Source organism: Erinaceus europaeus, chromosome 6 (assembly GCF_950295315.1).
Source record: "Erinaceus europaeus chromosome 6, mEriEur2.1, whole genome shotgun sequence".
Classification (NCBI taxonomy): domain Eukaryota; kingdom Metazoa; phylum Chordata; class Mammalia; order Eulipotyphla; family Erinaceidae; genus Erinaceus; species Erinaceus europaeus.
In genome coordinates, this window is record NC_080167.1 from 13,047,839 (window position 1) to 13,060,939 (window position 13,101).

The 13,101-nt window shown below is 39.3% G+C and overlaps 1 protein-coding gene across 4 annotated transcripts in view; it reads left to right on the plus strand.

Annotated features, from left to right (window-relative positions):
• The window catches only part of TMEM116 (transmembrane protein 116), a 163,495-nt gene that overhangs the window by 46,516 nt on the left and 103,878 nt on the right, over positions 1–13,101 (plus strand). For all 4 annotated transcript variants that reach the window (XM_060193079.1, XM_060193080.1, XM_060193081.1 and 1 more), the window contains exons 5-6: positions 9,029–9,133; positions 12,654–12,703. In XM_060193079.1, coding sequence (XP_060049062.1) covers positions 9,029–9,133; positions 12,654–12,703 — 155 coding nt within the window. The remainder of the gene's footprint in view (positions 1–9,028; positions 9,134–12,653; positions 12,704–13,101) is intronic.

The following is a 13,101-nucleotide window of genomic DNA, read 5'->3' on the forward strand; positions in this document are numbered from 1 at the left end:
GATGTCATGGCTGGAAAAGGGACAGAAAGCTGGATCAGGGAAGAGAGTAGCTCCCTAATATGGGAAAGGGGCATAAACATTGTTGACTGTAAACCCCATTGATTTGATTTGGTTTGGGGCCCATATTCATCTTAGGAATTTATGTGACCTCTCCATCCCTGTAGATCTGAGCTCACATTCTGTGGTCATGAGTAGGAACATGATTTTGCTTTTTTTTTTAATATTTTATTTATTAATGAGAAAGGAGGAGGAGAGAGAAAGAACCAGACATCACTCTGGTACATGTGCTGCTGGGGACCGAACTCAGGACCTCATGCTTGAGAGGCCAGTGCTTCATCCACTGCACCACTGCCCAGACCACATGATTTTGCTTTTTTAAATTCCAGAGCTCATCTCAGATTTGTTGGAGAAAAAAATGCAGATTTAATTATGTGATTACACTTTTCCTTTTGGTAAGAACCTGTCCTACAGGACAGTGCTCTTGACCAACTGTAGCTGACATACTTTGGGACCCTCAGGCACTGTGGTAGGAATAATAAATCAGTAACTCAATCTCTAAGCATTTTCTCTTCTCAAAGGATAAGGAGGGGATTGGGAGGTCCAAGTCTTTAGTGACTGGTGACCAGTTTCCATCATGAAGCTATTCTGGAGGGAGTCGGGTGGTAGTGCAGTGGGTTAAGCGCAGGTGGCGCCAAGCGCAAGGACTGAAGTAAGGATCCCGGTTGGAGATCCTGGCTCCCCACCTGCAGGGGAGTCATTTCACAGGCGGTGAAGCAGGTCTGCAGGTGTCTCTCTTTCTCTCCCCCTCTCTGTCTTCTCCTCTCTCCATTTCTCTCTGTCCTATCCAACAATGATGATGTCAACAACAGCAATAATAACTATAACAATAAAACAACAAGGGCAACAAAAGGGAATAAATATTTAAAAAAATTAAGTAAATAAATAAAAAGAAGCTATTCAGGAACCCACTAGTAACCTTTGGAAAGACTTGGAGATCAAGACAGAAATATATACTTTCATCCAACAACGACAACAACAATAATAACTACAACAATAAAACAACAAGGGCAACAAAAGGGAATAAATAAATAAAATAAATAAAAAGAAAGAAAAAAAAAGAAATATATACTTTCCTTAAAAATGAATCACTTTCAGGCCCACACAGGGGGCCCTTGGTTTGATCACTGGCACCACATGGGAGCACCATTAGCAGCACCTGGGGAAGTTCTTGAATGGTAGAGTGATGCTTTGATGAGTCTCCTCTCACTTCTTTGCTTTATTCCTCTCTCCCTCTCTCCTTCTCCCTCAAAAATAAAGAATAAAAGCCAAGAAGGTGACCTTAGAAGTTTTACGCATGTTTGAACCCCTGAGTTCACTTCCTAGAACCATGTAAGAAAGAGAACATTTTGGGGGCCAGGTGGTAAGCAGGAGGTTAAGTGTACATGGTGCGAAGCGCAAGGACCGGTATAAAGATCCAGGTTCGAGCCCTGTCTCCCCACCTGCAGGGGGGGTTGCTTCACAGGTGGTGAAGCAGGTCTACAGGTATCTATCTTTCTCTCCCCCTCTCTGTCTTCCCCTCCTCTCTTGATTTCTCTCTCTTCTATTCAACAACAACAGCAATAACAATAATAACAAGGGCAACAAAAATGGGGAAAGTGGCCTCCCGGAGCAGTGGATTTGTAGTGCAAGCACCGAGCTCCAGCGATAACCCTGGAGGGAAGAAAAAAAAAAAGAAAGAACATTTTTATTTTCAGCTTAGCAATAGTATATAATTTGATGTCTAATCTATAAAACAGTGTATGTTCTTGATAAAAATAGTAAAGAGGAATACATAGGGTGGAGAGTGAAAATTTACCTACTTTTCTGTGCCAAACTTTCACAATTTAGTCAGTATAGATTAATGACTCTCCTCAAAATTCTCAAGCTAGTTCTTGAGAAAAAAGTTGGGAGTGAGAAGAGGTGGAGCATTCTTTGTTTGCATAAGCAGATAAAAGGCCCTAGATTTTTCCAAGAGTCAAAGTAAAGAAAGGGAACCAGTCACCTGATCTAAACAAACAGAATCTCCAAGTCTCTGAATCTTGAGTTCTAGTTTCATTGTTTGATCAGGAAGATCCTTTTAGAAAAATCTTCTTCAAAATTAATGCTACAATTTTTAGAACATAATTAGCAGTTTATCATTCCCACCAAAGCAGTATATAAATAAATGAAATAAATAATATATATGTATATAAATAAATGAAATAAAATGGGCTTAAGCAGTAGTAGGAAAGATTCTAGGGCTAGAAATGTTAAGGATTTTTTTTTTTAATTTCTGTATTGGGGAATTAATGCTTTACATTCGACAGTAAATACAGTAGTTTGTACATGCATAACATTTCCCAGTTTTCCACTTAACAATACAACCCCCACTAGGTAGGATTATTTTAATAAGAACAAATCATCAGTTAACATTTCCCTGTCAGAGGACATTAGCATAGTCAGGGTATTCTGACTACAGATAGTGTTTCCTTATCAGATATGTCTGTAGTTTTCATCTGTGTGAAATGGCTTTGCTATTTTTATATGAAAGATAGGTGATAAACTAGATAAGTAAATCAAGCGTTCCTAGACTTCATGATGGAAAGTAGTTGGTATAATCTTGCTAATTTTATATTCTGCTAAGTTAAGAACATTAAAACTATCTACTTGCACACAAAAAAAATAGCATCTAATAGTAAAAATCTAGACAAAATAGAATCTTAAAATAAAGGATATGGGGAGATAGCATAATGGTTATGCAAACAGATTTTCATGCCTGAAGCTCCAAGGTCTCAGGTTCAATTCCATACACTAAAATAAGCCAGAGCTGAGCAGTGCTCTGGAAAAAAAAGTGATAATAAAGGATATTTCTTTTTTTTCCCTTTACCCTCCCCAAAGATATTTCTTTAATTTATCCATATGAAAAACTCACTACATTGCCTGTTAATCTCAGTGTTCCTTAGACAATGACTATTTTTCAGGGATTAGTGCTAATATGTGAATCAGTATTTAGGAATTAATGTAGTAAGTAGCCATTTGAAATCTTTCTCTCTCTCTAGGCTTATCGCTGGGGCTCGTTAGCCACACTTCAAATTCACTGCTCTCAAAGGGGCCATTTTTCCATTTTTTTTTTTTTCACTTTATTTTTTATTTATTTATTTTTTACATGCATAACATTCCCCAGATTCCCATTTAGCAATACAACCCCCACTATTTCATTCATCATTTTTCATGGACCTGTATTATCCCCACCCACCCACCCACCCCAGAGTCTTTTACTTTGGTGTAATACTCCAATTCCATTTCAGGTTCGACTTGTGTTTTCTTTTCTAATCTTGTTTTTCAACTTCGGCCTGAGAGTGAGATCATCCCATATTCATCCTTCTGTTTCTGACTTATTTCACTCAACATGATTTTTTCAAGGTCCATCCAAGATCGGCTGAAAACGGTGAAGTCACCATTTTTTACAGCTGAGTAGTATTCCATTGTGTATATATACCACAACTTGCTCTGAATGACTCTGAAAATGTCCAATAGTTCTAGGTTATCTATCTCTTCATTTAGCTCCCTTATGTCTTTACTGATTTTCTTCCTGGATGATCTGTCAAGTTGAGATAGTGGGGTGTTGAAGTCCCCTACTATGATTGTGTTACTGTTAATATATTGCTGTAGCTCTTTCAGTAGAAGTTTGATGTATTTAGATGGCTTCTCATTGGGTGCATAGATATTAATAATTGTTAAGTCCTCTTGATTGACTGATCCTCTGAGCATTAAGTAGTGTCCATTCCTATCTTTTTTAATCTTATGTATTTTAAAGTCTATCATGTCAGATATGAGAATAGCTGTTCCTGCCCTTTTTTGTGGGCCATTGGCTTGAATGATAGTTTTCCATCCTTTCACTTTAAGTCTGTGTTTGTCTTGTTACGTTAGGTGAGTTTCCTGTAGACAACATATTGTTGGGTTGTGTTTTCTGATCCATCTTCCTACTCTGTGTCTTTTAATAGGTGAATTCAGGCCATTCACATTTATTGATATCAAAGATTGAAGATATTTTAACGCCATTCTTGTAGAGTTTTAGAGTGTTTTGATATATGTTCTATTTGTGGTGGTCTGGTTGTTTATAGGAAACCTTTCAGAACTTCTTTCAAGGCAGGCTTGGTGATGGTTGCTTCCTTCAACTGTTGCTTGTCTGAGAAGGTTTTGATGCTTCCATCTAGTCTGAATGACAGTCTAGCAGGATATAGTATTCTTGGCTGAAAGCCTTTCTCATTGAGCACTCGATAGATATCTTGCCATTCTCTTCTGGCCTGTAGTGTTTGTATGGAGAAGTCTGCTGCTAATCTTATGGGTTTTCCTTTGTAGGTGACTCTTTGTTTTTCTCTTGCAGCCTTGAGGATCCTTTCTTTATCCTTATTCCTTTCCAATCTAAGTATGACGTGTCTTGGTGTCTTTAGGTCTGGGTTAATTCTGTTTGGGACCCTCTGGACTTCTTGAATCTTTATGTCTTTGGTGTTGTCTAGACTAGAGAAATTTTCAGCTATTATGGCCTGGAGAACGCTTTCTTCCTCCCCTTCTCTTTCTTCCTCTGGTAAGCCAATAATGCGTATATTGTTTCTTTTGAAGTCATCCCATAGGACTCTGTTGTTGTTTTCAGCATCTCTTAATCTCTTTTTGAGATCTCTTACTTCTTTTTTAGTTGTCTCTAATTCATCCTCAATCTTGCTAATTCTGTCTTCAGCCTCATTGATTCTATTCTCTCTGCCCTCTACTGCTTTCTGGAGTTCATCTATTTTGTTGCCCTGCTCTGATACTGTTTTAGCTTGTTCAGCTAGTTGCCTTCTTAGCTCAGCAATTTCAGCTTTCAGCTCTCTAATAACCATGAGATAATTAGAATTTTCTTCCATATTCTCATTTGTTGTTCCTGCATTTCTGATTACAATTTTTTCAAATTCTTTACTCACTCCTGTTATTATTTCCTTAGCTAATGTTTGGATGTTGAACTCGTTGTTTTGTGCTTTGCCCTCTGGAGGACTTTTAGCTGGACTCTTGTCCTGGTTCGAGTCTCCATTATTTTTTCTTGTTGTTTTAACCATTTTATATAAGTTAAGAGGTTTTTCAATCCCTGAGTTGGAGTTCAGTGGTGTAAAAGCCTTTTTTTTTCCCCCTGTAGGCTATGGTAGCCTGAGGGCTTTTAAACTATCAATAGGCTTCTTGGCTTAATCAATGACTCCTGACCAAGAGATAAAGCAGGGTGTGGCAGAGGTAATCCAGTGGTTATGCAAAGAGACTTTCACAGCCCTTCAGCTATGCCACCAAGGTATAGGTCTTCTCCTGAGTTTCCTGGTTAGATCTCTGTGCCCTGGTGTCCCTCCCTGTTGCTGCTCCAGATTCTGAGGGTAGTAGCAATGGGGACTCAGAGTTGTACTTGGTGAGTCTCTGGGGAGTCCTTTCCTCCCTTCAGCTGTCCCCTTGTTGGTGGAGCAGACTGGAGGTGGTGTCTCCACTGACAAACTGTCGAACTGTTAGCAGTCACTTAATCTCTCCTTAGGCCCCTCTCTCCTCTCTGTCACCAGCCACGCGTGTTTGTACTCACGGGTGATTTACTGGGTTTCTGTGGTCATTCTAGTCCTGTCTTGTTTCGGTCCGGGTGGTCTCCTTTGGTATTCCTAGTTGATCCGGGAGAGGAGAGGAGAGGAGAGGAGAGGAGAGAAAGCGATCTGCAACATTTTTCCATTTTATTTGATAGGACAGAGAGAAATTGAGAGGGGAGAGGGAAGTAGAAAAGGAGAAAGAGGGAGTCGGGCTGTAGCGCAGCGGGCTAAGCGCAGGTGGCGCAAAGCACAAGGACCGGCGTAAGGATCCCGGTTCGAACTCCGGCTCCCCACCTGCAGGGGAGTCGCTTCACAGGTGGTGAAGCAGGTCTGCAGGTGTCTATCTTTCTCTCCTCCTCTCTGTCTTCCCCTCCTTTCTCCATTTCTCTCTGTCCTATCCAACAATAATGACAACAATCATAACTACAACAATAAAACAAGTGCAACAAAAGGGAAGAAATAAATATTAAAAAAAAAAAGAAAAAGAGAAAGAAAAATAGATACCTGAAGATCTGCTTAAAGGCTCATGAAGTGTCCCAGCTGCAGGTGCAGAGTGGGGTTCAAATCTGGGTCCTTGCACTTAGTACTATGTATACTTAACCGGATGTGCCACCACCTGCCCTTCCCCCATCTTTTTTTTTTGGGGGGGATGTTACTACTTCAATATGCATGATATTTTTCAGTTTTGAACTTTTTATCCTCGATTGGGGTGAATGTATGAAGCAAATAAACAAATTTATGGGAACCAGGTGGTGGAGCACCTGGTTAAGTTGCACAGATTACAGTGCCCAAAGACCTGGTTCTTACTTACCTGCAGGGGGAAGCTTCACGAGTTTTGAAGCAGGGTTGCAGGTAGGTCTCATTGTCTCTCTTTCTGTACCTTCTCCTCCCCTCTCAATTTCCCTCTGTCTCTATCCAATAATAAATAAATAATAATATAATTTAAAAATCCAAAAGACTTATTCGCTTCTTATAACATTACGTATCTGATATTACTGAGTGTCTGCCGGAGTCATTGAGTGAAAAGGAGTTTTATGGAAAATCAAGAACAGATTGAGGTATGGCGGAGTAAAAATGCCACGTTTATGCTACTTAACTGAACTTGAACAAAAGAAATCGGTCATTTACCAAGGCCTAATATTTTGATCTGGGGGAGTCAGGCGGTAGCATAGTGGGTTAAGTGCACGTGGTGCGAAGCGCAAGGACTATCACAACGATCCCGGTTTGAGCCCCATTCACAAAGCTTCCTCCCTCCAGGTGAGAACTGGGGGTTAAATCCTGGTAACATTAAGTGCTCTACTGGGTGCCTCATTACCAGGTCCCTCACCTGCATCCATCTATCTTTCTTTCTTTCCAGGATTATCACTGGGCTAAGTGCCCGCACAGTAAACTCACCACTCTTGACAGTCACCTTTCCTTTTTTTTTTTTTAATTTTATAGGATAGATAAAAATTGAGAAGGTAGAGGAAGACAGAGGAAAGGAGAAAGATACCTGCAGCACTGCCTCACCACTGGTGAAGCTTCACCCCTGTAGGTGAGCACTGAGGGCTTGAACCCTGGTCCTTGTACGTGATGATGTATGCACTCAGCCATATGCCCGGCCCCCTTATCAGCTATTTCTTTTGTGAACTCAGTCAATAAAGAGATGTCACAGTACTGGAATAACATCTGGATTAGAAGACTTTGTCTAGACTACAGCATCTGGCTCTGAATGAGAATCTAATCTATACTTTAAGATGCTGATGTCTTTTTATTCTATTTTATGACTTGATCTGCGCTGAGAGGATTAGTTTGGTTATATACAATTGTTCCCTAGATCAATCTTGTGATCAGGAACAGATGCCATACTTTTTATTTAAAAAACTTGATGGAGTTGATCGGTAGCGCAGCGGGTTAAGTGCACGTGACACAAAGCGCAAGGACCTGCGTAAGGATCCCGGTTCAAGCCCCCGGCTCCCCACCGCCTGACCCCCGGTCATTTTTTTTTTTTAAACCACAACATTTCTAGCCTCTTGCTTGTGGTGGTGCCAGGGACTGAACCTGGAAGATCAGAGCCTCAAGCATGAGAGTCAGATAAGAGCCTCAGACATGAGAGTCAGTTGTATAAGCCACTATACTATCTCCCAGGCATTGGTTATTTTAATGATGTTAATTCTTCCAATCTATTTCTATTTCTTTATGTCTCTTTTTTATTCTGTTTAATACCGATTCATAATTTTCTGTGTTCAGTGCTGGCACTAGAAATTCACTGTTCCTGGCAACCATCTTTTCCTTTCTTCTCTTTTTCTTAATTTCTTTTCTTTTTCTTTCTTTCTTTCTTTTCTTTTCTTTTCTTTTTTTTTTTTTTTTGATAAGACAGAGAGAAATTGAGAGAAGAGGGGTAGATAGAGAGGGAGAGAGAAAAATAGGCACCTGCATACCTGTTTCGCCACTTGTAAAGCATCCTCCCTTATAGGTGGACAGCCAGGGGCTCAAACCCAGATCCTTATGCAGGCCTTTTCTTTCACCTATTACTGTGTATGCTTAACTGGGTGTGCCATCACCTGCCCCCACCAAAGTGTTCAAATCTTTCACATCCTTTGTTAAGTTATTCGTAGACACTTGATTGTTTTTGCTGTACAACTGAATAGGCCCAAAGTTTGTGCCCAGAGTTCTTCTAATTGGAGTACCATTGTTCTGCACTGATTGTTAGCAAGTGTCCAGAAAATAGATGGTTTTATATATTTGTCTACTTTTTAATTTTTAAGGCTGCAGGGAATATTCTACTGTTATTTCATAAATAAGCAGAGGCCAAGGAGATAGCTCAACAATAGTACATAGGTCTCTGATGAGAACAGCCCCCAGGTTAGAGCCCCAGCACCGTGTAATGCCAGAGGCTACCTGATGCTCTAACATCTCTCTATCCTAAAGTAAAATAAAATAAAGTAAAATAAACCTTTGAAAGAGAAGCAGACTCCTTTCCTTAGATTTTTGTCTTCCTAATTCTTGCCATCTTGCCAGCTCTTTGAAGGTTATAAGGAGTTAACAGACATTTTATTCAATATTTTTTGTTCTTTCAAAAGGCTTGGTTCAAATAGTATAGACTATTACTCTTAGAAATGAAGATACTCATGACCTTTCAGTTAAAAAATAAAATGTAAAATAACTATGTGATATTTTCATTAAAGTGGAAGAATTACTTGAAAAGAGCTGGATAAGTTGTGTTCCTTTGAACAATCAAGAGTATAAAATAAGGATGTTGGGGCATGTTTTTTGAAGGTCTGAATAGAATTTCTAGACTTTAACCAGCTTTGCTTCTTACGGATATTGGATAGTAAGTGCTTAAGGGGATAATAGATGGGAATCTTATAGTAGAAAACAATGAAATAAATTGAAGGATATCAGACTGTGAGTTAATGTTTGTTTTGATTTTCACCTAGATATTCTACATTTCCTCATTTCTGTACACCGTCAATTATATCTGGTATCTGTATAAAGAGCTCAGGACAAAACATACCCAAAATGAACAGAGCACAACTCCACTGGTAAGTTTTAGTCAAAACTCTGGCTTTAACATTCTTTCTTTCTCTCCCCCTCTTTTCCTTCCCCCACTCTCCCCCCCTTTTTTTTTTTTTTGCCAGAGCACTGATCAGCTCTGGTTTATGGTGGTGTCAGAAATTGAACCTGGGACCTCAGAGTTATTTAAAATCTTGATAGGTAGAGTCTTTTGGGTTACTTCATAGACCTCTAGCCTTGTGCAGGCTGGTAATGATTAAAAAAGACGTTCAGAGTGGTCCAGGAGGTGGCGCAGTGGCTAATGCACTAGACTCTCAAGCATGAGGTCCTGAGTTCAATCCCTGGCAGCACATGTACCAGAGTGATGTCTGGTTCTTTCTCTCTCTCCCCTATCTTTCTCATAAATAAATAAAATCTTAAAAAAAAAAAAAGACTTTCAGAGACCTACTACCTATCCGCCTCAAACTCTTCATAAAAATTGAAGTAGGGGGAATAATCCCAAACAGATTCTACAAGGCCAATATAACTCTGATGCTCAAAGCAGAAAAGGACTCTACCAAGAAAAAAAAACAAATAAGCAAACAATAGACCACTATCCCTGATGAACACTGATGCAGAGATCCTCAACAATCTTGGAAAATCCAATTCAGCAACATATGAAGAGATGATCCATCAAAACCAAGTGTCATTTGTTCCAGAGATGCAAGACTTGTTCAACGTATACAATTTTTTTAAAAAAGGATTAAAACTATTGATTCGTGATTATCTCAATAGATACTGAAAAGGTGTTTGACAAGATTCAACACCCATTTATGATACTCTTAAGAAATCTGGAATAGGGTGCTGGGTGGTGGTGCAGCGGGTTGAGTGCACATGGCGTGAAGCACAAGGACCAGTGTAAGGATCCCGGTTCGAGCCCCCCCGCCTCCCCACCTGCAGGGGGTCGCTTTACAGGCAGTGAAGCAGGTGCAGCTGCAGGTGTCTGTCTTTCTCTCTACCTCTGTCTTCCTGTCCTCTCTCGATTTCTCTCTTTCCTATCCAACAACAATAACAACAGTACTAACAACAATAATGATAACAAATGATAACAAGAGCAACAAAAGTGGGAAAATAAATAATTAATAAAAGAAATTTTGAATAGAATGTTCAATATAATAAAGGCCATATATGATAAACTCATGACCAACATTACATTCAGTGAGAGAAAAACTGAAAGCTTTTCCAGTAAAATCTGAAACTAGACAAGCATATCTACTCTCATTACTACTATTAATATAGTCTAGAAGGTCTTGCCAGTATAAGCACTCAAGAAAGAGATATTAAAGGAGTCTACATTAGGAAGGAAGAAGCTAAGCTAATACTGTTTGTAGACACAGTGGTGTCATAGGAAGTTCTAAATATCCCCCCTCCCCTTTCAATTTCTTCATTTCTATCCAAAATAAAGGAATAAGTAATATAAAAACAAACAAAAATAAAGAAATTTGGTAAAGTGGCAGGATAAAAACCAATTTACATAAATCTGTGGCATTTCTATACACTTAAGTTGAGTCAGAGGAAAGAGAAATGAAGGCAGCAATATCATTTTCAGTTGAATAAAAAAAAGATTTAAAAAAACATACACACCTTGGAGTCAAAAACCTATGTAATTAAAACTATCAGAGAAGAAGGAAGGAGAAGGAAGAAGAGAAAGAAGAGAAGAGGAAAGAAGAGAAGAGAGGAGAAGAGAAGAAAAAGAGGAGCATTGTCGTCATCTAGGCTGGGTGCTAGCAGACCTGGGAGCTCACCCAGGTAGAGTGCTCATTTTACAGTGCAAGAGGATGTAGGTTGGGGCCCCACACCACCACATGGGCCCTCCTGGAAGAAGGAAACTTCACTAGTAATAGAGCCATGCTGCAGTGTACACCTTTTCTCTATCTCTGTCCCCCACCTCTCTCTATCACTATCTCGAGGAAAGAAAACATAGCTGCCAGTAGTGGTGCATTGTGCAGGCACTGAACCCCAGCAATAAACCTGATGACAAAAAAAAAAAAAAAAGAGGGACAGAGATAGGACAAGGCTGTGGAAAGATACCACAGCATACTTACTCAAATGCCATGCACTATCCAAGTGAGCTATTTTTCCTGCCTAACCTCCCCTATTACAGTAATTTTGGCTTGTCATACTTCCTGCTAGTCATCTTATACATGACTTCCTTTTCTTTCGTGTGTGTGTGTGTGTGTGTGTGTGTGTGTACATATATATGATTTTTTTTTTTACCAGAGCAGTATTCAGCTCTGGACTATGGTGCTACAGGGTATTGACCTGGTACTTTAATGCCTAAGGCATGAAAGTCCTAAATTCATGCTAAGACCTAAGTTCATCGCCTTGTACCTCAGAAAAAGAGAAGAGAATCGATCTATTAGAAGATGGAGAGTTACTTCATGATTTCATATTTGCCTCCCTCTTCCACCACCTCTTCCCCCCCCCATGGTCAAACCATTTGTGGTTAATAATGGTTTACAAGATTGTAGGATTACAGTTCAACATCGCACCCACCAAAGTTTTGTGTTCCAATCATCATCACCATAGTTCTCACAAAAGCCTTAAAATAGTTATTTACTTCTAGTTTTTACTTTTTGCAAGCACATGTGTCTCAGTTCTCTAAATTCCACATATGAATGAAACTGATAGTTATCTTTGATTTCTTAGTTTGCTAAGCATCATCACCTCCAGCTGCACCCATTTTGTTCCAAAGGGTACAATATTATCTTTTTTATTGCAGAGTAATATTTCATGGAGCATATATATCCCATAATTTCCTCCTCTTCCTCCTCCTTTTTTTTCTTCTCCTTTCCTTTTTTCCAGAGCACTACACAGCTCTGGTTTATCGTGGTGCGGGGGATTAAATCTAGGACTCGGGGAGCTTCAGGCATGAGTCTCTTTGCATAACTATTATGCTACGATTGCCCCTCCCCCATACACACACATACCGCATCCTGTAGCTCCTTTGTCCAGCCATCTATTGATGACAATTTAGGCTTCTTCACTCTTTGTGCCTTTCCTCTTTAGAGAACTGCTATGGTATCCAAATCTTATATTAAGCTACATTCCATGTCTGTTCGTTTACTTTATAGAATGAAGTAATGCAAATACATTTCTCTTTTGTCCAATGTTTAGGAAATATTTCTTTCTTCTTTTTTTTTTATTGCCACCAGGGTTATTGCTATGGTTCAGTGCCTGCATAATGAATCTACCACTCGTGGTAGCCATTATTTTTTTCCTTTTTAATTTTTTTTTTTGATAGAGACAGAAATTGAGAAGAAAAAAAGAGTTAGGTAGGGAAAGAAAAAGTAAGACACCTGAAGTATTGCTTCACCACTTAAAGCTTCCTCCCTCCAGGTGGAGATTGGGAGCTTGTACCCGGGTTTTTGTACATGGTTACACGTGCACTCAGCTGGGTTTGCTACCACCTACCCCCAGGAACTATTTCAATTAAATACCAATGTATAACAAATAACAAATACTTCTCTGATTGACAATATCTTAAGATATTACTCTATTCTTTTCTAGGTTGTAAGTAATACTTGCCAAATTGGTCAAATGACCATTATTTTGTCAAGGTAAGATTTTGACTTTCCTTCTAAGCAGGATATAGACTCTCATTATTCTAGGGTCCGGGTGGGAACAAATAGGAGGCCAGTGTCTTTTGTTTTCATTGAATCTGTTACTGATAAATCTTCACAGATTCTTGCAGACTAGGAGGCAATATATATGAAGTCCATGGTTCCACTAATTGCAAGATAAACTATGCAAATAGTTTGAGGTTAGACTTGTTTTGTTTTTTTAATTCCCTTTTTTAATATTTATTTATTTTCCCTTTTGTTCCCCTTGTTATTTTTATTATTGTTGTTGTTGATGTCATTGTTGTTGGATAGGACAGAGAGAAATGGAGAGAGGAGGAGAAGGCAGAGAGGGGGAGAGAAAGACACCTGCAGACCTGCTTCACCACTTGTGAAGT